The following is a 26,389-nucleotide window of genomic DNA, read 5'->3' as shown; positions in this document are numbered from 1 at the left end:
TATATATATATATATATATATATATACAGAGAGAGAGAGAGAGAGAGAGAGAGAGAGAGAGAGAGAGAGAGAGAGAGGTGGAGGGGTGAGAGGGAGTGAGGGAGAAAGATATAGGGTGTACGAAGGGAGAGAGAGAGAGAGAGAGAGAGAGGTGGAGGGGTGAGAGGGAGTGAGGGGTACGAAGAGTGAGTGAGAGAGAGAGAGAGAGAGAGAGAGAGAGAGAGAGAGAGAGAGAGAGAGGTGGAGGGGTGAGAGGGAGTGAGGGGTACGAAGGGTGAGAGAGAGAGAGAGAGAGAGAGAGAGAGAGAAAGCGGTGGCTGGGCTGGGGGGGGGGGAGGAGAAGCACATATAAGAGGGCAGCAAGTGTCTCGCCCAACCATTCCTGCTCAGCAACGTCCTACACTAACATTAACGTTTTTAGCACCATTTTAAGCATTTTGAACATTTTGAACTGAAAGGTTTATATTAACAGTGAGAGGAATATCTGAAGTGAATAATTTACCACCGAATTAGGCATTAACGATATTAATGGTATTTGCAACCAGCGGGAAGATTTTAACATTACGAAACATTTCAAAGGTAAAAGACGACTGAATTTAACTGATTTTAACTGAATTTAACTGATTTTAACGGAATTTAACTGATTTTAACTCAATATAACTGAATTTAACTGAATTTTAACTGAATTCAACACTACATCAATTTAAACCTGAATCTACCGCTGACTTTCAATAGAGACGAATTATTTCAAAACACCCATCGACTTCTTAAAACTAAACGAATCATTTTAAAATCATACGAATTATTTTTAACTCCAAACGAATTATTTTGACAATTATCTTAAATTTGATCGAACTTTTTAAAAAATCAAATCAAGGACTAAATATCTCAACGTATATTTACTGTGGCCCAAAAAGGATTATTATTTTACTGAAGGAATTACTGTGAAACGAAGCGAAACCAACGGATTATTAACACCACCATCGCCTCACACGGACCCGCAAAATCCCGTGCGTTGATCTGGCTTTAGAGACAGAGTGATAGCAAGTGTGCGAGAGAGAGGAGACTGCAAGATGAAGCTGAACAGAGAGCTGCTGCCCATCAAGCTCCACTATTTCCTGAGATATGCAGGTAAGACGTAGCTCACTTTCTCACGGTCTTACCCCCCCCCTCTCTCTACTTGTCTGACTCAACCCCATAACAGATGCTAAGGTACTCTCTCTCTCTCTCTCTCTCTCTCTCTCTACTTGTCTGACTCAACCCCATAACAGATGCTAAGGTACTCTCTCTCTCTCTCTCTCTCTACTTGTCTGACTCAACCCCATAACAGATGCTAAGGTACTCTCTCTCTCTCTACTTGTCTGACTCAACCCCATAACAGATGCTAAGGTACTCTCTCTCTCTCTCTCTCTCTACTTGTCTGACTCAACCCCATAACAGATGCTAAGGTACTCTCTCTCTCTCTCTCTCTCTCTCTACTTGTCTGACTCAACCCCATAACAGATGCTAAGGTACTCTCTCTCTCTCTCTCTCTCTCTCTACTAGTCTGACTCAACCCCATAACAGATGCTAAGGTACTCTCTCTCTCTCTCTCTCTCTCTCTCTCTACTTGTCTGACTCAACCCCATAACAGATGCTAAGGTACTCTCTCTCTCTCTCTCTCTCTCTCTCTCTCTCTACTTGTCTGACTCAACCCCATAACAGATGCTAAGGTACTCTCTCTCTCTCTCTCTCTACTTGTCTGACTCAACCCCATAACAGATGCTAAGGTACTCTCTCTCTCTCTCTCTCTCTCTACTTGTCTGACTCAACCCCATAACAGATGCTAAGGTACTCTCTCTCTCTCTCTCTCTCTCTCTCTCTACTTGTCTGACTCAACCCCATAACAGATGCTAAGGTACTCTCTCTCTCTCTCTACTTGTCTGACTCAACCCCATAACAGATGCTAAGGTACTCTCTCTCTCTCTCTCTCTCTACTTGTCTGACTCAACCCCATAACAGATGCTAAGGTACTCTCTCTCTCTCTCTCTCTCTACTTGTCTGACTCAACCCCATAACAGATGCTAAGGTACTCTCTCTCTCTCTCTCTCTGTCTCTCTCTACTTGTCTGACTCAACCCCATAACAGATGCTAAGGTACTCTCTCTCTCTCTCTCTACTTGTCTGACTCAACCCCATAACAGATGCTAAGGTACTCTCTCTCTCTCTACTTGTCTGACTCAACCCCATAACAGATGCTAAGGTACTCTCTCTCTCTCTCTCTCTACTTGTCTGACTCAACCCCATAACAGATGCTAAGGTACTCTCTCTCTCTCTCTCTCTCTCTCTCTCTCTACTTGTCTGACTCAACCCCATAACAGATGCTAAGGTACTCTCTCTCTCTCTCTCTCTCTCTCTACTTGTCTGACTCAACCCCATAACAGATGCTAAGGTACTCTCTCTCTCTCTCTCTCTACTTGTCTGACTCAACCCCATAACAGATGCTAAGGTACTCTCTCTCTCTCTCTCTCTACTTGTCTGACTCAACCCCATAACAGATGCTAAGGTACTCTCTCTCTCTCTCTCTCTCTCTACTTGTCTGACTCAACCCCATAACAGATGCTAAGGTACTCTCTCTCTCTCTCTCTCTACTTGTCTGACTCAACCCCATAACAGATGCTAAGGTACTCTCTCTCTCTCTCTCTCTCTCAGCCGTTAGCCAACCAGTTATACAACCTTTACCCAACACTTTTTATCAGAGGCCTTTAAGTGCATATCAAGGCCTACACCCTCTTCACATGAACTTGGCCTAAATTTACCCCATCCCTGTCCTGTCTGTAACAATGGACTAATACTACAATAGGATGCTATAGTCTGACAGATCGAAACGTAGGGTTTTGGTGGAGTCACCCCCTCCCTGCACTGTTGCCACGTTTCCGAGCTGACCTCTCCATCAGCGATGACCTTGACACTGTTTCCCTCTTGTGATCTCCGTTTTTCTAATACCCCCTATACCCCTGCCACCAACACCCCCTATACCCCTACCCCCAACAACACCCCCATCAACAACACCCGCTATACCTCCACCACCAACACCTCCTATAAATATAGACCCCCACCATCAACACCTGTATAATAATTAGCCGTTGATAATTGCTATACTTTTATTGAGAGCATACATTCTACCCTATTGCTCAAACTCCCTAATCTTACAATCCCATCTGTCTTAATCCTTCCCACTGCCTTCGTTCCTAAATCCCTTAATTGATCTATTTTTAACCTAAGTGTCCCCACACCTTTTAAACCATTTACCTCTCTGTCACTATTCTCCACCATATGTATCAACTTGTATTATATTGTGTATAGAACTTTCATACTGTATGCTGTACTACTGTATAATGTATAAGAATACCCACTGTTTAGTGGAAATAAAGTTTTATTATTATTATTATTATTATTATTATTTCTCTCTCTCTCTCTCTCTCTCTCTCTCTCTCTCTCTCTCGCTAGATTTTGTTATGTGTCATCCATGGTTTTTTACTTCCATTTTTATGTATGGATTATAATTTTGACTTTATTTCCGCACCACCCTTGAGGTAAAAGTCACGGCGCGTTTTTTATAGAGGTTTCCCCAATAGGCCTAAATCCTGTAGGGGTTGGTGACCTCCCACAGCGTACACACAAACACGTGTCGCGTGAGTGCTGCCACCCCAGAGCTGTTTGATATATTTATTTTAATTATGAAAGGATCGCCTCTTCCCACTTTTATCCCTTCAAATTTTCTTGCAATTATACTTGCTAAATTAATTAGCAATGTTAGAAGTGTTGGGGAAGTAAATAATAATTAGAATATTTTTAGAGCAACACTGCCAAATTTTTATGCCACGTTTCTCTATTATCGTATAATATAGTATGCAGAATAGTTTTATTCTTCCTTGATACATGTCAGCACTTTCATTACAGTTATATTAGTATGAGTTATGTTTATGTATCATTCCTACTACACAAACCACAGGCGTTATACATCGTAGGGTTAGGAAACATGGCAATAGTGTAGGGAGGGGGTGACTCCACCCAAACCCTATGTTACGAGGAGGAACACTATAGTCACGAAGAAGTGCTAGGGAAAGACTGTAAAGCCGTAATATCTTCGTCTGCCACAAAGCTACGTGAAACAAACTGGAAAAGGATTCAGATCTGAGCCAGGTTAAGTTGAAAGGAATACAGTTAAGTGGTTTGCTGTGTGGACGGATGCATGTACGATTCCACGCTACGGCAGGGATGTGTTTGGTGAATTGGATGTAAATAAACAGAGGTGCCTGTTTTACCCATCGCTATGCCACACAAACACCCGCTAGTACCACCACACCAGTCGTGGGCGAGACACACCTGGCACGTGTTAATTACGGGCGGTAGGTGTTAGTGCCCTTGATGTGACATGTAAAGGCGTGTGGCGTGTACCAGGACTGCTGGACTTAACGAACTAACATACCTAAGCTGAAAGTCGGAAAAAATGCAGTACTCTCTCTCTCTCTGTAAATATCTATCTATCTATCTATATATATATATATATAATTCTACAGTAGTATAAATGTGTGTGCACAGCGTTGAGGAATGGAGAGGTGAAGTCTATGAATGATGGTGGTGTGAGTGAGTTGGCGTGAGGGCAGCCTGATGGCGGAGAACAGTGTGACATGGAGGCGAATGTCTATGGCTGTCCATTTGGGGTTTAGACCGTCTGGCTGTAGTGAGATGGTATACACCGGCACAGTAACTAATACATACAGTACACAAACGATATACCATAAATAAAAATACATTTATACACATACTTTATGCTAAATTATTACAAATACAGGTGATATATGTACCGGTATATAATGAGCTTTTAACAAACAATAAAACGTTTCATTTGATGGTTATACTTGACGTTATTTTTACTGCAGCCATTCTACCCCTATGCACATCAATGTGACATGCAATCATTCATAGATATAATACAAAGAAGGATTAAGCAAGCATTTAATTTAATTTCCATACTTAAAAAAGTGAAAATAGTATGATCAAGCGATGACTGATAATTATCATGCATATTTGTTGCATCCTCGATTCCAGGAGGACTTGCAAAGCATTACGGAAGAGGAAGAGGCTAGAGCAATGTGTCTAGCAGAGGAGGAATAGCCAGCGCTGCCGCCCATTACACTTAAGATGAAAGCTAATACATATTCCATTCAGAAAACACTACTACCATCAGTCACTTCTAATCTTACTCCCTGCTGCTGGTGGCGTGCAGTAAAAGGTTAGGTTGATGTTATTTATGGGTTGCACACTGCAACTGCTTCAAGTGCAAGTGTGGAGAGAATATTCTCCTCATTTGGACTTGTACACGCAAAATTTACAAACAGACTGGGAGTGGGGAAGGCTGCCATGCTGGCATTTCTTCACAAAATTCTGAACAAAGATTATAATTTGGATGAGTCGGTTGACTAGAGGTTTTCTGCTGCCCTAGTGGTTTGTGGAGGGATTGTTTTTTTCTATTTTTTTATTTCCTAAAATACAGTATAAAGATTTCACTCAGTTACTGTTCTCAGTGTTTTATATTACTTAAAGGTGCTGCATTCCTGTATAATGTATACCGGTATTTTATTCTGTTAACAAGGCCAGAAAGGATTTCTTTAAAACAAATCAGCTACTGTTTATTGAAATGATTAATCATTTTGTCCATTTACGTGCTCTGATGTACCATGAATATTTTTGGTTAGAACATTAAAATTTTCAGTTCACTTTACTATCTTTAATCCTGGTATTAGAAAAACGACTGTACATACGGTAATTAAAAACCACAAATAACTAATAAAAAATAAAAATATATATATGCAAACCAAGAAGAAATGGAGTGGCTTATTTTTTTTTATTTTTATTTTTTTTGCTTGGTTTAAACCATGGTTAAAACCATTTGGGTTCCACCCTTGCTTTCATGCAGCCAACACAGTACATAATGAACACTCTGGTTATGATTATACAATTGCAGTGGTTAACACTGGTCTCTTGGCCAAGATGTCCTCACGACACACCAAGCATTCACGCCTGTGTCAGGGCAACACATTGGCCCACTGTACTCTATTCACTCTAACTTGGCCTCAGACTGCCATGCCTCCATCTTGAAAGCTCAGGCGTAACAAGATTAAAATTAGAATATAATGCTATACTCCTCTCACTCTAACTTGACCTAAAACTGATATCTTCCCATCTTTATGAATGAGCTGTAACAACAGACTAACATAAGACTGTGATACTACAAGTCACGAAGAAGTGCTATGGGAAGGATGTAGAGCTGTAGTACTATCTTCTGTCACGGAGCTACGGGAAGTAAGCTACAAAAGGACGAAAATCTGTGCCAGGTTAAGATGAAAAGAGTATATTCCACCACGCCTACTTCACACTTTAAGAAACCGTAAGTGGTAGTAGTAGTAGTAGTAGTAGTAGTAGTAGTAGTAGTAGTAGTAATAATGAAACCACAACCACCACCACCACCACCACCACAACCACCAACACTACTACTACTACTACTACTGCTACTACTGCTGCTGCTACTGCTACTACTAAAGATTTTCGTCCTTGATAAGCGTACCTTAGCGGCAGGAGACAATACTACGACTCTACATCCTTTTTCAGACAGCACTTCTTCGTGACTAGCCTCGTATTCTAGTGTCATATCCTTTCCAGACAGCACTTCTTCGTGACTAGCATCGTATTTTGGTGTTACATCCTTTCCAGACAGCACTTTTTCGTGACTAGCATCGTATCCTAATGTCACATCCTTCCCAGACAGCACTTCTTCGTGACTTGCATCGTATTCTAGTGTTACTTCCTTTCCAGACAGCACTTCTTCGTGACTAGATAGTATTCTATAGTTACATCTTTCCAGACAGCACTTCTTCGTGACTAGCATCGTATTCTAGTATTACATCCTTTCTAGACAGCACTTCTTCGTGACTAGCGCCATATTCTAGTGTTAATCTTCTGCTACAACTCAGCACTGAAGATGGACTGATGACAATTTTAGGCCAAGTGAAAGTGAAAAGAGTACAAAAATTGAGAGAGAGAGAGAGAGAGAGAGAGAGAGAGAGAGAGAGAGAGAGAGAGAGAGAGAGAGAATATTTTGTCAGCTATTTTCTCATGTTATTTATCTTTCTCAATAACTATTCTAAGTAGAGAGAGAGAGAGAGAGAGAGAGAGAGAGAGAGAGAGAGAGAGAGAGAGAGAGAGAGAGAGAGAGAATATTTTGTCAGCTGTTTCCTCATGTTATTTATCTTTCTCAATAACTATTCTAAGTAGAGAGAGAGAGAGAGAGAGAGAGAGTTAATATCTTGTCAGCTATTTTCTGCCTACCTATCTTTCCCAACAACTATTTTCAGGCATTTCTTATCACCATAATCCCTTATCATTATCAGCTCAGCGATAAGGCAAAGCGTGATAATATCTGGTATGAGTCCGTTTTTTATGGTCAGACTGGAGGATCGATTTGACTGGTAACCAAGGAGACTCGGTGCTTCGTAACTAGAGCTCACTGGTTTTCACGTCCCCATGACTCAAGCAGTAACCTAGTCCAGCTCTCTCAGATGAAAACAAGCTCACTAGTAACCAAGGAGACTTATTCCTGCTCCATTACTACCTTATGGTCTCCAGGTCCACTTCCTTTCTATAGTCTGTTCACTTTAAACTGGCGGGTATTTTCGTGTATTTGAAGCTTATATCAAGGTTACGTGTTTTGCTATATGCGGGGTGAGTACTAAATTTGAGAAAGAGAGAGAGAGAGAGAGAGAGAGAGAGAGAGAGAGAGAGAGAGAGAGAGAGAGAGAGAGAGAGAGAGAGAGAGAGAGAGAGAGACTTTCTTATACTGGGAACGATCAGAGAGTAACATTTACACTTATCTTTACCCTCTTTAGGAAATAATTCATAATTTTTGCCGAGATGGAGTGGAGAGATATATGAGAGGGGTGTGAGCTAGGGGGAAGGTAGCGAAATGGCAGGGGACAGGGCGACATGGAAGCGATTTGTTTGTGGCCACCTCTTACGGGATTAAAGTGTTTAACGATAGATAGATAAATAAATAAATCGATGAAGACGATAAGAAAATACGAATAACTGACTCCTGTGTTTAAACCTAAAATCGCCAAATGGAATGCAGACTCCAATTTCTTTTGGCACACTCCGATTTTGGGGGGGCAGACTCCGTTTTTTTTTTTTTTTTTTTTTTTTAAAGAAGTACGTGATTATGATGGAAATGTCTTTAGCCTTCCTGTGTGGTTGCTGACTGCGTTCTATAATATGGGATGCAGGCTAACTTTACCTAATAATTGAGTTTCATAAATAACCTTCAATACTTAGGGCGTTGCATACCACGTCGCGATGTAAGGTAAAAAAAAGTTTAAAAATGGATTCTGTAGAGCATTCAAAAGTGTGGCCATCATAAAAGCACTATTAGTGGTGAACTGAATGAAAGGAAGGCAATGATTGATTATGTGTGTGTGGATGAAAGGATGCGAAGATGTGTAATGAATGCAAGAGCTTATAGAGGTTGGGGGAATGGACTTTCTGACCACTACTTGGTGGTGGCCAGAATTAGAATGCAAGTAAGATGGAGGAATAGAAGAAAGGAAAGACGAGAGGAAGGACTAGTTGCAAGGAGAGTGGAAAGGTTACAAGAGGATGAGAAAAAGGCAGAGTATAAGACAGAAGTGGAGGAACGATTGGGCAAATATGAATTGGAGCAGATGGGAGACGTGGAAGGTGTGTGTAGGATATTTATAGAAGAAATATGTGCAGCATGTGATGTGGTGTGTGGAAGGAAGAGAAGACGGAGGGGGGTACAAGGAACAGCGTGGTGGACTGAAGAGGTGAGACAGGCTGTGGCACGAAAGAAGAAAGCATATAATGAATGGATGAGAAATAGGGGCGTGGAAGAAGTTGAGAGGCGGAAGAGAGAGCTATATGTAGAAAGAAAGAGAGAGGTGAAAAGATTAGTAAGAGAGAGTAAGAAGAGAGTGGATGAGGAATTTGGAAGGAATTTGAGTGTAAAGTGGAGGGACTGTAAGAAAATGTTCTGGAAAGAGGTGAAAAGAGTAAGACAGGGTGGAAGTGAAGTTAGCAGGGGAGTGAGAGATAAAAATGGTAGATTACCAGTGGAGAAGGGAGAAAAAGTGAGCGGATGGAGAGAACACTTTAAGGAATTGTTGAACATAGAGGATGGAAGTAATGCGAGTATAAGTGGCTGGGGAATGGCTGGGAGAAGGAGGGAGGTGAGAAGACAGGAAGAAAGCAGTAGGACAGAAGTTGTGGAAGCAATGAAGAAAGTTAAATTGGGGAAAGCCCCAGGAATTGATGGAGTGTGTTGTGAAATCTGAAGCATGGGGGAGAGATAGTAGTAGAATGGATGTGGAAGATGTGCAGATTGGCCTGGGAGGAAGGTAGAGTCCCGGAGGATTGGAAGTCAAGTATAATTATTCCCTTGTACAAAGGAAAAGAGGAAAAAGAAAGTGTGTGGTAATCATAGGGGCATTTGTCTTCTTAGTATAATAGGAAAAATGTATGGTAGGATACTTATTGACAGAGTCAGATAGAACAGAGAAATTAGTTGGAGAAGAACAAGGAGGCTTTAGGAAGGGAAGAGGTTGTGTAGATCAGATATTCATTCTTAGATCTTTAGTGGAAAAGTTTCTAGAGAAGGGAAAGAAGGTGTATGTGGCTTTCATGGATTTGGAGAAAGCATATGACAGGGTGGATAGACAAGGATTGTGGAAAGTGTTAAGAATATATGGAGTAGATGGAAAGTTGTTGAATGCTGTGAAGAGTAAGTACGATGGAGCGAAGGCTGCAGTGCGTGTGGATGGTGAACTAAGTGAATTTTTCTCTTTGAAAGTTGGGTTGAAACAGGGATGTGTCATGTCTCCATGGTTGTTCAATCTGTACATGGATGGGGTAATAAAAGAGGTACAAGGTAGGGTAGTGGATGTTGGAGTGGCCCTGGTGAGAGAGGATAGTGTTTGGAAACTCCCTGTACTGTTGTTTGCAGATGATACTATGTTGTTGAGTGAAGACGAAGGGGAGCTGCAAGGCTTGGTGGATGAGTTTGGGAGAGTGTGCAAGAAACGGAATCTAAAGGTGAATGTAGGGAAGAGTAAAGTGATGGTCTTTGAGAGAGGTGAAGTCAGTGAATGTACAGCGAGGTTGGATGGTGAGGAATTGGAAAATGTGAGTATGTTTAAGTACTTGGGTAGTGTGATGAGTAAGGATGGAGGTTTGGAGGGTGAAGTGCTTGAAAGGGTACAGCAGGGAAGAAAGGTTGCTGGTTCTTTGAAAGCAGTGATAAGAAACAGGGAAGTGAGCATGGAAGTGAAAAAGTTACTACATGACAGTATTGTGATACCAACTCTAACGTACGGAAGTGAAGCTTGGACGTTGTTGGAAGGACACAAGTCAAGAGTGAGAGCAGTGGAAATGCGTTATTTAAGAGGAGCCTGTGGAGTCACATGGAGAGACAGGCTGACGAATGAGTGTATAAAGGAGCGTTGTGGTGTTGATGTGGATGTGATAGGAAGCGTTATGAGGAACACACTGAGGTGGTTTGGCCATGTGGAGAGGATGGAGGGCGAAAGACTGACGAAGAGAGTATATGTGAGTGAGGTGGAGGGGGGAAGAGGGAGGGGGAGGCCGAGGATGAGATGGAGGGATGGGGTGGAGAGGTATATGAGAAAGGGGGGTGTGAGTTGGGAGCTGGGCAGTGAAATGGCGGGGGACAGGGCGACTTGGAGGCGATTTGTTTGTGGCCACCCCAAACGGGATTGTGGCGTCTGGCAATAGATAGATAGATACAGTAGATAGTTTTCAGTTCACACAGCACCATTAGTTTTCAGTTCACAAAGCACCATTAGTTTTTAGTTCAGAGAGCACCATTAGTTTTCAATTCATAAAAGCACCATTAGTTTTTAGTTCACAAAGCACCATTAGTTTTCAATTCATAAAAGCACCATTAGTTTTTAGTTCACAAAGCACCATTAGTTTTTAGTTCACAAAGCACCATTAGTTTTTAGTTCACAAAGCACCATTAGTTTTTAGTTTACCAAAGCACCATTAGTTTTTAGTTCACAAAGCACCATTAGTTTTTAGTTCACCAAAGCACCATTAGTTTTTAGTTCACCAAAGCACCATTAGTTTTTAGTTCACAAAGCACCATTAGTTTTCAGTTTACCAAAGCACCATTAGTTTTTAGTTCACAAAGCACCATTAGTTTTCAGTTTACCAAAGCACCATTAGTTTTTAGTTTACCAAAGCACCATTAGTTTTTAGTTCACAAAGCACCATTAGTTTTTAGTTCACAAAGCACCATTAGTTTTTAGTTCACAAAGCACCATTAGTTTTTAGTTCACAAAGCACCATTAGTTTTCAGTTTACCAAAGCACCATTAGTTTATAGTTCACAAAGCACCATTAGTTTTCAGTACATCTGCGTCGGCATTGTGATTTTATGGTTAGCCAGATTTAAATTTCACGGATTTCGAAATGTTGTATAGCGGTTATGTTGTGTTTTGAAATTACGACTCACGAGCAAGCCTACTTCCGGTTTAATCCTAATCTAACCTAACCTTATCCCTCTGCTGCATAACATTTCGAAAAACTGAATCCGCGAAATCTAAATCCTAAAGTCCGTTAACTGACACTGCCACATTTGCATCACGTTCGGCAGTTTGAAAGACGTTAACATTATCGTCCTGATCGTCTTTTGTTATATTTTTTCCCAAGCCATCTACACAAAAATAAAAATGTTAAATGTTTTCACCATTTTATTTCTTGCAGACGTATATCTTTATGGAGCTAAACGCAATAAAAATTTAGCAAACGTAGAAATATTTGAAAATGAAACGGAAACGTTCTGAATAAACAAAACAGCTTCCTATTTTTCTTTATCATCAGTCCTTTTCTTATCACTGCACAACGCATGAAATAATTACAGAAAATACTCACTATTAATATTACGTAACTCACCCTTCAAGTGTAGTAAAAGCGGGGGAGGGGGGTTGGAGGGAGGGTATTTGAATATTTGAACGTTAGGGGTCTTTATGTTTGAAAGTTTGTAAACCACACCCGTCGCTCGCTGGCAGAATGAGTCAGTACTACGACTCAACATCCTTTCCATGGAGCTTCTTCGTGACTAGCACAATATTCGTGTTAGTCTATTGTTACAGCTCAGGATTCAAGTTGGAGAGATGGCAGTGTTAGTTACTTCTGGTTAAAGTGAACAGACTATGGTTTATTTTTTTATCCGGTGGGTTGATATGCCGTATATTTTATGAGGAGAGGATGAGAGACTGACTAGGAGAGTGTGTGAGTAAGGTGGAGGGGGAGGGAGGCCGAGGAAAAAAAAAGACTAGTAGTAGTAGTTGTAGTAGTAGTTGTAGTAGTAGTAGTAGCAGTAGTAGTAGTAGAAGAAGAAGAAGAGGAAGAAGTAATAGTAGTAGTAGTATTAGTAGCAGTAGTAGTAGTAGTAATGTACGTTTTATCATTAACTCATTTTCTACTCCCAATGCCACCTTACGCCCACACCAGCAGACCTAGCCGCCGCCGTAACACACCTGATGGCACCCTGGGAGTTTCTAAGGAGCGCTATTTACTGCCAGCTTGATTAGTACACGACTGAGACCAAGACATGTTAGGGCAGGTCTGTTCATATCACGTGTGTGTGTGTGTGTGTGTGTGTGTGTGAACCTCTCTCTCTCTCTCTCTCTCTCTCTCAGAGAGAGAGAGAGAGAGAGAGAGAGAGAGAGAGAGAGAGAGAGGCTTCGTAACACCTCCTCTCAAGCTATTTATTCTGTGTTACATGCCTTAAATTTCTGGTCTTATTTATAGTTTACACTTATAGTTTACATCAATAATATGAAAAGGATAGCATGAGGTACCGGTAGGTCTCACGGAGGGCTTCCTAACACCTCTTCCTTTGCGACTCATTTTGCGATTTACACAACTAGTTTTCATGCGCCATTTACGTGTTATTTATAGAGCTTAAATATCGACACAATTTACACCCATAATGTACACGAGGATACTGAGGTGTTCTGTGCAGAATAATTCGGTAAGGGAGGGGCGTTACGCAATTTTCAGAGCATATTTCACCTCAGTAATCTCTAATATCGTTTTAATGTCCACACTGTTTGCATTAATAATATACAAGAAGATATCAAGGTTTACTGTAAAAAAATAAATCGCTAAGGAAGAGTTGTCACGGAATCTCCAAAGCCACATAGAATACAAGAGGATATGGAGATGCAGTGTAAAGAATAAGTCGGTAACGGATAGGTGTTACGGAATCCCCAAAGTCACAGAGTACAAGAAGATATGGAGATGCAGTGTAAAGAGTAAGTCGGTCAGCGATAGGTATTACGGCATCTTCATGGTCACATCGTACCCTATATAAGCCCCATGACCCACAAACCCTCTCACTACGATAACCTGCTTAGATACACGGCAGAGCACACGTTACGCAACATTAGTCTTGCGTGTGTGTGGAACTCAGTGATTTTTAATAAAACCCTCAATATGCTGGTTTGTTCAGCTTTTGGGTGTACGCACAGGGATCGACGGGACTCTTAACACTGCACAGGTAAAACTGCCAGGTTAAATAAAAAAAAATGGTCTGTTAGAAATGGGTTTAAAACTATCACGTTGGGGTCTTTTCCACGCATTTTCTTTTACTATGTATGGTGTAGTGACTCGATACTGGTGTTTTTTAAGCCTTCAGCAACCTCTAATAATCTACATTCAGTTTATACAATGATACTGATACTAAAAATTCCAAATCTGTGGGGGGGGGGGAGGAATAAAGAATACCAGCAGTGTTTCGGCGTTGTGGCTGGTGCGCCAATAAGTATGCAAGGCCTAGGGTTTACTGCTGTCTCAAACACCTGTCCTAACCCACTTAACCTATCCCACAGTAGCCTTTATAACCTATGCAACCTAGCCTAACCTAACCTAACCACCTAACCCAGCTTACTCTAAACCTAACCCGCCTGGCCCCGCTTGGCCTAGCCTATCTTAACCAGTCATTAACCTAACCCATCTAACTTTACTTACCCCAAGCCAGCTTAACCCAGCTCATCCTAACCTAACCTTACCTAACCCATTTTGTGGACTGAGCAAGAACTATACATTTTGTCAGGATAGTGCGGTGACTGGTGTGTTTTTCAGTAATTTAGATCAGTAACAATGAATGCCCGTGTCTTTGTACCTTGCATATCAAATAACATTTTAAAAACAATTTCTGTTGAACTCCAAAAAGCAATAAAGTGCGATAAATTGACTTGCGAAACTGCAATGTTTTGAGTCAATCCCCCCGATTGCAGCTGAAAACCTAAGTTATTAAATACTAGTACCATCTGTCATTATTACTGGCCTACATGACTAATTCCTGTTTATCTATAGTCACTATAGTATAATATGATGTTAAAACAACACGTTGTTAGCAGTTTTTTTTAAGGAATATTTATGATTATCTGTGGGACAAAGGACTTGGTAATGAGTACATGGAATGTAAGAGGAGCGAATGATGAGGTGAAAGAGAGAGAGATTGTCCAGGTGCTTGAGGGTGCGAAAGTGGATGTATGTGGAATAACTGAAACAAAATGGAGAGGAGAAAGTGTGAGAGAATGGGAGTATGGATGGGGTATATGTGCAGGAGTAGATGAGAATGAGAGGGCAAAGGAAGGAGTGTGTATAGTTGTGAGTAAAAGATGGAAGAAGAGCATAAGACAGTATGGATCAGTTGGGTCAAGGATTGTGTGGGTAAAGTTGAAAGTTGGAATACAAATGTGGGCGATTGTGTGTGTATATGCGCCAACGCAAGATCGTGCTAGAAGAGTGAGAGAAGAGTTCTGGACAAATGTGGAAGTGTGCATGGAAAAATTTGGAAGGAATGAGAGAGTGTTTTTGATTGGTGATATGAATGGTAAAGTTGGTAATGTGAAGGTGGATGGAATAGTTGGTGAGTGGGGTGTGCCTGCTGAGATAGATGAGAATGGAAGTGCGTTAGTGGACATTTGTGCTGGGAGGGGGTTGGTGATAGCCAATACCCTCTTCAGGCATAAAATGATCCACAGGTATACATGGCGAGTGATGAGAAGGGTGGGTGGTGAACTGAATGAAAGGAAGGCAATGATTGATTATGTGTGTGTGGATGAAAGGATGCGAAGATGTGTAAAGGATGCAAGAGTGTATAGAGGTTGGGGGAGTGGACTTTCTGACCACTACTTGGTGGTGGTCAGAATTAGGATCCAAGTAAGATGGAAGAATAGAAGAAGGGAAAGACGAGAGGAAGGAGTAGTTGCAAGGACAGTGGAAAGGTTACAAGAGGATGAGAAGAAGGCAGAGTATAAGAGAGAAGTGGAGGAACGATTGGGCAAATATGAATTGGAGCAGATGGGAGACGTGGAAGGTGTGTGTAAGATATTTACAGAAGAAATATGTGCAGCATGTGATGTGGTGTGTGGAAGGAAGAGAAGACGGAGGGGGGTGCAAGGAACAGCGTGGTGGACTGAAGAGGTGAAACAGGCAGTGGCACAAAAGAAGAAAGCATACAATGAATGGATGAGAAATAGGGGCGTGGAAGAAGTTGAGAGGCAGAAGAGAGAGTTATATGTGGAAAGGAAGAGAGAGGTGAAAAGATTAGTAAGAGAGAGTAAGAAGAGAGTGGATGAGGAATTTGGAAGGAATTTGAGTGTAAAGTGGAGGGACTGTAAGAAAATGTTCTGGAGAGAAGTGAAAAGAGTAAGACAGGGTGGAAGTGAAGTTAGCAGGGGAGTGAAAGATAAAAATGGTAGATTACTAGTGGAGAAGGGAGAAAAAGTGAGCAGATGGAGAGAACACTTTAAGGAATTGTTGAACGTAGAGGATGGAAGTAATGCGAGTATAAGTGGCTGGGGAATGGCTGGGAGAAGGAGGGAGGTGAGAAGACAGGAAGAAATCAGTAGGATAGAAGTTGTGGAAGCAATGAAGAATGTTAAATCGGGGAAAGCCCCAGGAATTGATGGAGTGTGTGGCGAAATGCTGAAGCATGGGGGAGAGATAGTAGTAGAATGGATATGGAAGATGTGCAGATTGGCCTGGGAGGAAGGTAGAGTCCCGGAGGATTGGAAGTCAGGTATAATTATTCCCTTGTACAAAGGAAAGGGGGAAAAAGAAGTGTGTGGTAATCATAGGGGCATTTGTCTTCTTAGTATAATAGGAAAAGTGTATGGTAGGATACTTATAGACAGAGTTAGAGAAAGAACAGAGAAATTAGTTGGAGAAGAACAGGGAGGCTTTAGGAAGGGAAGAGGTTGTGTAGATCAGATATTCATTCTTAGATCTTTAGTGGAAAAGTTTCTAGAGAAGGGAAAGAATTTGTATGCGGCTTTCATGGATTTGGAGAAAGCATATGACAGGGTGGATAGACAAGGATTGTGGAAAGTGTTAAGAATATATGGAGTAGATGGGAAGTTGTTGAATGCTGTGAAGAGTATGTACGATGGTGCGAAGGCTGCAGTGCGTGTGGATGGTGAACTAAGTGAATTTTTCTCTTTGAGAGTTGGTTTGAAACAGGGATGTGTCATGTCTCCATGGTTGTCCAATCTGTACATGGATGGGGTAATAAAAGAGGTACAAGGTAGGGTAGTGGATGTTGGAGTGGCCCTGGTGAGAGAGGATAGTGTTTGGAAACTCCCTGTACTGTTGTTTGCAGATGATACTGTGTTGTTGAGTGAAGACGAAGGGGAGCTGCAAGGTTTGGTGGATGAGTTTGAGAGAGTGTGTAAGAAACGGAACCTAAAGGTGAATGTAGGGAAGAGTAAAGTAATGGTCTTTGAGAGAGGTGAAGTTAGTGAATGTACAGTGAGGTTGGATGGTGAGGAATTGGAAAATGTGAGTACGTTTAAGTATTTGGGTAGTGTGATGAGTAAGGATGGAGGTTTGGAGGGTGAAGTGCTTGAAAGGGTACAGCAGGGAAGAAAGGTTGCTGGTTCCTTGAAAGCAGTGATAAGAAACAGGGAAGTGAGCATGGAAGTGAAAAAGTTACTACATGACAGTTGTGATACCAACTCTAACGTACGGAAGTGAAGCTTGGACATTGTTGGAAGGACACAAGTCAAGAGTGAGAGCAGTGGAAATGAGTTATTTAAGAGGAGCCTGTGGAGTCACGTGGAGAGACAGGCTGACGAATGAGGATATAAAGGAGCGTTGTGGTGTTGATGTGGATGTGATAGGAAGCGTTATGAGGAACACACTGAGGTGGTTTGGCCATGTGGAGAGGATGGAGGGTGAAAGACTGACGAAGAGAGTGTATGTGAGTGAGGTGGAGGGGGGAAGAGGGAGGGGGAGGCCGAGGATGAGATGGAGGGATGGGGTGGAGAGGTATATGAGAGAGGGGTGTGTGAGTTGGGAGCAGGGCAGTGAAATGGCGGGGGACAGGGCGACTTGGAGGCGATTTGTTTGTGGCCACCCCAAACGGGATTGAGGCGTCTGGCAATAGACAGATAGATAGATAGATAGATCTGTGGGATGAACAAATCAAATGGTGTGGTGACGTGGGTTTCCAGGCATCTGTATCACGGACAAGAAATTACCTTACCTACCAAATAACATCTCTCCACATTTGTATGCGTGGTGAACATCAGAAACCAATGTAGCCTTCTGAAACCACAATGTTTTGAGGCACATCCCCCCCACCCCCACCCCGGACCTCAAAGCCCCGCCCACCGGCTTCACTCGCGCGTTTAGAGGAAGACCCACACACCGCCTCCTCTTTCTGCTTCCCATTACCTTTTCGTGTTTTACAGAGTAGTATTCGAAGTAGCGCTGGAAATTCTGTAACACCTCTTCCATACCGATTTATCTTGCATAGCTATTATCCATTTTTCGTAGTTATATTAATGGTGCAAAGAATGTGGCTACTAGAATCATATGACCTACTATGAAAGAGAATCGAAGGTTTAGTGTGGAAATAAATCGCTAGGGAAAAGCTGCTATGAAGTCTACCTAGAAAGCCATTTTATACTTTTTTTTTTCTATTAATTATATGGTTGATCAGTATTTTATAAAGCATCCAGAATATGTTCGTTCCTTACACACACACACACAGACAATCAAAGGAGGCAGACGTGCGACATCGGCGCTCCGTACCGAACCATCACGGCCAGTGGCATTACCAAAATTAGTATCTTTATATGAGTCAAGCTCTGTACCAGGTTAGAATAAATGATTTTTCATTATTAAAAGAAAAAAAAATAATAAGAAGGTTAAACAAGACTTGTTCAAACAGAAAAGAGAACCAAGACGGAAAAATGCGCTCAGTCAGCTGAGGTTTGTTTACAGCAGCACGGGGAGTGTAAGTACATACTCCGCACTTTTAGTATTGCAAAATGGATACATACTTTAGTAAAGCAAATTTGAAAAAGAAAAGGGATAAAGGTACAAAGCAAAATGATGATTTCTACCAAGAACTGGTTGAAGTGGAGACTCACAATAGACTGGTTGAACGTGTACACAAACTAGAAATGGCTTTCAAAAATTAAATTGATGAAATAAAGAAGCAGATGCACTTGCAAAAGGAAGAAATAGAAAAACTAGGAAGGGAGGCCAACAAGAAAGACACAACCATCAGTGAACTAACAGTGGAACTGAGTACACTTAGGAAGAAAATGAGTGAAATGGCAAGTACAGTAGTCAATCACGAGAGTGTTATGGAAGAGTTCAAAAATGACACAGAGACAATTAGGCAAGTAAGCAGTCTTATAGACCAGAGCAGTGATATTGAGGAGAAGATAACACAGGTGAATGAAGCTGTGCAAAGTTACAAAAATGATGTGGAAACCACGTATGCTGAAATGGTGAAAGTAAAGAAAGACTTAGAAACAAGGGTGGAGGAAAAAAGCATTAAACAGGAAGTGAAAAGAATAATCCAAAACAATCCAAAGTTAGTCAGAGATTCAGTAGATATTAACAAATCTATAGTAATCACTGGTATAGAAGAGGAAGAAGTAAAAAACAAGATCACAAGAGACAAAAAGGAGATGGTAAATGTAATGAGCTTACTGAAAGAAGTATCAGAGGAAATCTGTAGTAAAGACATAGAGGAACACAAAAGGTTAGGGAAATACGAGAAAAGCAAGACAAGACCTCTAAAGGTGACTTTCCAGAGTGTAAACACTGTGGAAGAGATACTACAAAATGCAAAGAATCGTATGGAAAAAGAGGAGTTCAAGAATGTATGGATAAAAAGATGCCTAACACAAGAGAAACTGAATTACTGAAAGAGAAAAGGGAGGAAGCAAAAACAAAAAATGGGGGAAGATCAGAAGAGGAGAAGAATTTTTTTTTTTTTTTTTACAAAGTAATAGGATTGCAGGCACGAAAGTGGTACGCAAACAGGATGGAATAAAAAGGAGGAAGATAGTAAAACCATGTCATGACAAGTATATAAACAAGATGATAAAGTTGATGTACTCAAATGTGTATGGAATGGTATCTAAATTACTAGAGATGAATGATTTTGTTAGAGAAAATGAACCACAAATAATATGCCTAACTGAAACAAAATTAACACCAAGGATATCCAATGACATACTAAACTTAGAGGAATACAATATATGGAGAAGAGACAGAATTTTAAAACAAGGAGGAGGAATTATAATATTAACTAAGAAAAATCTAAAAGTCAATGAAATAAAACTAGATATACCATCACAAGTAGAACTGATTGCGGTAGAGATCAACACATCTGAAGGGAAAGTAATTGTAGCCAATTTGTACATGCCACCCAGATCAAACACATGGAAAAGAGACGAATATGAGGACCTGGAAGAGAATACAATTCCGAGTTTAAGATCATTACTACATAAAATGGAAGAGAAATCGGAAAGAATTATACTAACTGGGGACTTCAGTACAAATATAAATTGGAATACTCTAGATATAGTCAAGAAAGCTGTTGGGACCAAAAGCTCCTGGATCTCGAGCAAGAGTGTTTCCTAACTCAACATGTGAGGGAAACCACAAGAAAAAGAGGACTCGATGTACCTTCAGTGCTAGATCTAATATTTACTGTGCAAGAAAATGATATTGACAGTTTAATATATCACCCTCCACTCGAAAAAAGGGATCATGCAGTACTAAATTACAACTTCAGGATAGCATATGACATAGTTAACAGCAATGAAAGTTATAAAGAGAGCCTAAACTATAAAAAGAGAAATTATCAAGACCTAAAGAAGTATTTCTTAAAAGTTGATTGGGAAAATGAGCTTAGAGGACAAGATTTAAATGCTGTATATAAAAAATTCTGTGAATTTTATGAAATAGGAGTACAGAAGTACATCCCACAGCACAAAGAAGCAGATAAGAAAATACAGAAATGGTTCAATACAGAATGTAAAAAATCAAAAGAAAGAAGAGATTTGTTGTGGAATAGATACAGAAGACACAATAGTGAAAGGGCGTATAATAATTACAAACAGGCAAGAAACAATTATACAAGAATAAGGAGGGAAGCCCAAAAACAGTTTGAGGAAGATATAATAAATAAAAGTAGTGATCAACCAAAGCTGTTTTACAGCTATATCAGAGGGAATCACTTATACACAAGAGAAAGATATTTGTGAAGCACTAAATAAGAATTTCCAATTAGTTTTTACAGAAAAAACAAATTTTGAGAGGGACTATGTGGAACATGCATGTCCACACATACTACCAGATATACAAATAGCAGAAAATGTAATACAGGAGGAGTTAAGTAAATTAGACAGAGGAAAAGAAAGTGGTCCTGATGAAATTTCATGTTGGGTACTACGAGAATGTGCAAAGGAGTTAAGTAAGCCATTATCTTTAATTTTCATGAAATCCTTGAGTCAAGGTAAAGTAGCTGATATTTGGAAAAATGCAAATATTGTCCCCTTATTCAAGAAAGGAAATAGACAAAATCCACTTAACTACCGACCAGTATCACTGACCAGTGTTGTAAGCAAGGTATTAGAAAAGCTTATAAGAAAAGCTTGGGTAAATCATCTAGAAGAACACAGTATGATAACAGAAAGACAGTTTGGTTTCAGAAAAGGAAAGTCATGTGTAACTAATATGTTGAGCTACTATGACAGAGTAACAAACACAATACAGGAAAGAGAAGGATGGGTGGACAGTATCTATTTAGATTTCATGAAAGCTTTTGACACAGTACCACACCAAAGACTTTTATGGAAACTGTACCATCAAGGAGGAATTCGAGGCAAACTGTTTTGTTGGATGCAAGATTTTCTCATAAAAAGAGAAATGAGAACAGTACTAAGAGGAAACTACTCATCATGGAAAGAAGTGGCTAGTGGAGTACCACAGGGTTCAGTGCTGGCACCAATCATGTTTTTCGTGTATATAAATGATATAAACAGTAACACTGGAAATGAGAGCTATCTGAATATGTTTGCAGATGATGCAAAAATACAAAGGAGAATTACAAACATAGACTCCGTAATGAGCTACATGAAGAATTAAATAAACTTCATGAATGGAGTAATACATGGCAAATGGAATTCAATGTGGACAAGTGTCATGTAATCAAGTTTGGTAAAAGTGGAAAAAGACCTGATTGGGATTATAAGTTAGGAAATAAAACCCTATACACATCAGAAAGAGAGAAGGACCTAGGTGTGATTATCAATAACAGAGTATCCGGCTGACCACATCAGCGAGAAGGTACGGAACATGTATACACTGCTTGCAAATATGAGAATAGCGTTTACATATATTAATGAAGACATGCTAAGAAGGATAATAACATCATTCATTAGACCAACCCTGGAATATGCATCAGTAGTCTGGACTCCTCATCTCAAAAAACACATAGACAAGATTGAAAAAGTTCAAAGGGCCGCTACAAGATGGGTACCAAGCTTAAGGGACCTAAGCTACGAAGAAAGACTAAATAAACTGAATCTACCAACACTACAGGAGAGAAGAGACATGATAATGCTATATAAGTGCATATCAGGGAAGGAGAAAATAGACATAAATGATTACTTAACGTATGGGCAAGCATCAGCAAGAGGACACTGCAAAAAACTGCACAAGAAGAGAGGTGATAAAGACGTAAGGAAATTTAGTTTCCCAAATAGAGCAATCGATCAGTGGAATGCACTGCCGAATGAAATAGTGTGTGCCAAAACAATTCACAATTTTAAGGATATGTACGATAAATATGGTTTAAGACACGGGACAGTACGAGCGTGACTCATTCCTGTAAAGATATAATTAGGTAAGAACAATTAGGTAAGCGAACACACACACACACACACACACACACACACACACACCGCTCGCTGGCGCAGTGGTAACGTTCTGGCTTGCCATCTGGTAGATGAGAGTTCGCGCCTCGCTCAGGTTGCGAAAAGTTTCACTGACGAAGTGGGTGGTTACTGTCCCCCTTGAGCAAGGGGACGGGTGTGTGGGTGTGTGAAGGCCACAGCCTTGCCCTTAGATCGGACTATATGAGCTCTCAGCTCTCCTCCGGGAGGGTAAAATGCTGACGATCACGACCATCAAGTGATCCTGACCGACCCTGTGAATTACACACACATTAATACACAACGCCACTGTAAATATTATACCCAGCCTTGTTTTAATTTGTTTAAGTTCAGTATAACTATTCCTATTTCCTCTTATTTATTTTCTTTAGTGATCCAGTATGTCATTAGAGGGTAAACTACGCTATATTTTCCTCCGCCTTAACACTATCTTGGAGGGTGTGACCTCCCCCTCTAGCCCCAGTGCGCCTGCCCCCCTCTCCTTGGTCCTGTCGCTAAGGGAGAGGTTTTACGAAATTTCAGATGTGCTTAAGTAATCGTTAGATCACATGCACCCCCGCCAGAAACACCTGCTGAGAGAGAGAGAGAGAGAGAGAGAGAGAGAGAGAGAGAGAGAGAGAGAGAGAGAGAGAGAGAATGGGTACTAAGATCAACACGTGTTTCTTTGTTTTTGTTGGTAAGGGTCCAAACATGGTCCAAACTGTTTAGGAGACGTTATCTTGGCCAGTCTGTGTGTGTATGTGTGTGTGTGTGTGTGTGTGTGTGAGAGAGAGAGAGAGAGAGAGAGAGAGAGAGAGAGAGAGAGAGAGAGATGGTTGTGAAGGACTTATCACGCAAGACTGATTAAGGTCAATAATACGAAGGAAGATAAAGAAAGGAGGAAATACAGAAAGAATGAAAGAAGGAAAGAATTAAAAAATAAAAGAAAGAAAGAATGACAGAAAGGAAAGAAGAGAAAGAGGAAAAGAAAGAATGGAAGGAAAGGAAGAGAAAGAAGTAAAGAAAGGAAAGAAAAGAAAGGAAAGAAAGAAGGAAAGAAAGGAAAGAAAATGATGGAAGGAAAATAAAGAATGAGAGAAAGAAGGAAATGAAAAAAAAGAAAAAATAAAGAAGGAAAGAAGAAATAAAGAAGGAAAGAAAGGAAGAAGGAAAGTAAAGAAGGAAAATAAGGAAAGGAAGAAGGAATGGAAGAGGGAAAGAAGGAAAGAGAGAAAAGGAAGGAAAAAGAAAAATAATAAAGGGAAGAAAAGATAGATTGGAGAGAAAGAAAAGAAGGAAAGAGGAAGAAGAAAAGAAGAAAAGAAAGCATGATTGAAAGATGGAAAAAAGAAAGAAAGGAAGAAAAAGAAGGAAGGAAAGAAAGAAAGAAAGGAAAGGAATGAAAGAAAAGAAAGAAGGAAAGGAATGAAAGAAAAGAAAGAAGGAAAGAAAGAAAGAAAAGAAAAGGAAAGGAATGAAAGAAAAGAAAGAAGGAAAGAAATGAAAGAAGAAAGAAGGAAAGAAAAAGAAAGGGAAGAAAGAATTGGAGAAGGAAAGAAAGGAAGTATGAAAGAAAAGAAGGAAGAAAAGAAGGAAATGAAGGAAAGCAAAGAAGGAGAGGAAGAAAAGAAACAAAGAAAAAGGAAGAAGGAAATAAATGAAAGAAGCGGCGTTAAGTGTGCAAAAAAACCCAACCAGCCCTCGAATGTAAACCCAGTCGTCAGTCTAACATTAACCATGACAATCTAGCTTAACCAAATCTAACCTAACCTAACCAAATGTAAGGCAGTTTTAATTTAACGTAATCATAGTACACACAACCTTGCTCTCTACCCTTGCTTAATTTAGCGTAACATAATTTAACCTTACTTGTGCTAACGTAAACAAATGTAACCTAACCTAGCGTCACATAACTTAACCTAGCCTAATGGATCCCTGAGAGAGAGAGAGAGAGAGAGAGAGGTCAGGCACGTTTAAAAGAGTGGGCCAGTGCGTTTTGTTTACTACTACTACTACTACTATAATAATAATAACTTACATATACAGCTTACCATATTAACCCAATGGTGCCCAGGGTCTTTTAAAATGGACAGAACCAGGCATTTACAAAAGTTACCAAAAGGACCTGTGAGCTTCGTGACTATGAGCCGATAGGGGGAGGACGGTACGCTATGCACCTTTCCAGCAACACCCCCCACACCCAGCAAAGACTCTAATATGTTAAATGAAACCTAACCTAACCCCCCAAAAAAAGAAAAAGAAAGAAAAAACAAAACTACTTGAAAAACTGTAAACCCCCACAGCAATGAATTTGGAAGGAACATTGCTTATTCGCTATATTCTGAAAATCATTCCTACAGTGTACATAAACTGATCATACAAAGGCGTCAACATCCCCAGAATCTGTTGCAGAAGTGTGAAAATACGCCGATGTTTAACCAGGAAAAAATATACACACTTGCGTCACGAGGCAAATTAGGTGAGCAACATTAAAGTCTATCACTCACAACTCAAAATTAATGCTTACTTGACTTCACTCAACGCCCACCACATGCTCAGTAGCACTCTTGGTAATAGGCTGTAGTTATATGACACTGGACTGTTGATATAAATGGCAAAATTGTATCACACACTCGACATACAAACAGCACTGCGCAGGAGACTTCGTAGTTTGTCTTATGGTGATTTTTTTTTACATATTACACCTTGTATTCTATGGTACGATATTGATATTTTAAACATCGACATTATTTGAATCAGTAATACATGGGTATATTAAGATGGAATAATCAAAATAAATAGCCGAGCCGTATTTTCTCCGTAATAAAAGTTTCGTTACCTTTTCTTCCTTGGCAATTATAATTTATTACCCATCTCACAAGTGAATATTAACTTGTTAATATCTTTATACTATCTGCATTATTTGAATCAGGAATATAAAATAGAACTTCAGTGTGAAATAGGCAAAATAAATCGCATTACATTTTTACTGGGATACGAGATTGCGTGCCTCTTCTTAATCATCCTTCATATTACACCATTCTCCACCTCCCCTCCCCTCCTCCCTCTCCCTCCCTCCCTCCCTCCCTCTCTCTCTCAACTATTTGCAGTAGAACACAAAAAAGACTAGTAACGTGACATGGGTAAAATAAATCGGTTGTCTGCGTTTGTTCATATAGCTGCCTGACAAGCTTTATGATCGGTTTGTTTTCATCTGCAGGAACTGGGTCACTCATTACATGTATACTAAGACGTAGTTGCGTGAAAATCGATGACCCTTAGGAAAGAGGTAGGAATGAGTCTCCTTGGTTACTAGTCAAATTTAGTCTCTACACACTGCGATCACCTAGGCTAGAAATGAGTTACAGATCACTATCACAGGAAAACCCAACTGCTGGTGAGGGACGCCTTCATGTGGTGGCACTGATATAGCCCGGCTGCTCCACTGCCCGACTACGCACACATCCACAACTCCCTCTACCCCGAAATGAGGATGGTGGGCACAGGACCTGGGCAACATTAGCCTGCGGTCCACTGGGGTTACGTTTCAGATGAGTCGGGGGTTGCAGCTGCTACTACTACTACTACTACTACTACTACTACTACCACCACCACTACTACTACTACTACCAATCCCACCACTACTACTACTATCTATCTATCTATCTATATACCTAGGCTGCTTCCCCCAAGGAAAGGGAGGTAGCCGAGACAGGACGACTCACTCTCCATTTACTCATCCATTCAAACACATTCGCATCTTAGCCCCAAAGGGGAGAACGGACAGATCATCACCGCATCACACCGCACAAGGGTCAACTGCGCAATGCAAGCAGTGACATCCGCAGCAGGGCCCGACAGCAGAACTGGTTTACCCCTGCCACATCATAACAGACCCATCCCCTTACCCGCACCTGACCTGACTAGCTGATCAGACCAAATGCGGGAGAATATCCCCTCAGGGCTGCGTCATCACTTATTCATTCACAATTTCTCTCCATTTATTTCTGTCACGCACAGCCACTCTTCCTTGCTCAACAGACATCCCTCTCGCATCCAG

General features: G+C 40.7%; 1 protein-coding gene across 1 annotated transcript in view; it reads left to right on the top strand.

Annotated features, from left to right (window-relative positions):
* Positions 1-1,073: 1,073 nt before the first annotated feature.
* Positions 1,074-26,389, top strand: part of LOC145416945 (major facilitator superfamily domain-containing protein 6-like) — a 46,397-nt gene continuing 21,081 nt past the window's right edge. Inside the window, exon 1 of the mRNA XM_080285798.1 lies at positions 1,074-1,131. Coding sequence (XP_080141924.1) covers positions 1,074-1,131 — 58 coding nt within the window. The remainder of the gene's footprint in view (positions 1,132-26,389) is intronic.

This window comes from Coenobita brevimanus, chromosome 108, assembly GCF_032717465.1.
Source record: "Coenobita brevimanus isolate Jiangsu-jjx chromosome 108, ASM3271746v2, whole genome shotgun sequence".
Taxonomy (NCBI): domain Eukaryota; kingdom Metazoa; phylum Arthropoda; class Malacostraca; order Decapoda; family Coenobitidae; genus Coenobita; species Coenobita brevimanus.
The sequence above is the reverse complement of the archived record's forward strand: the minus strand, read 5'-3'. Positions and strand labels throughout refer to the sequence as shown.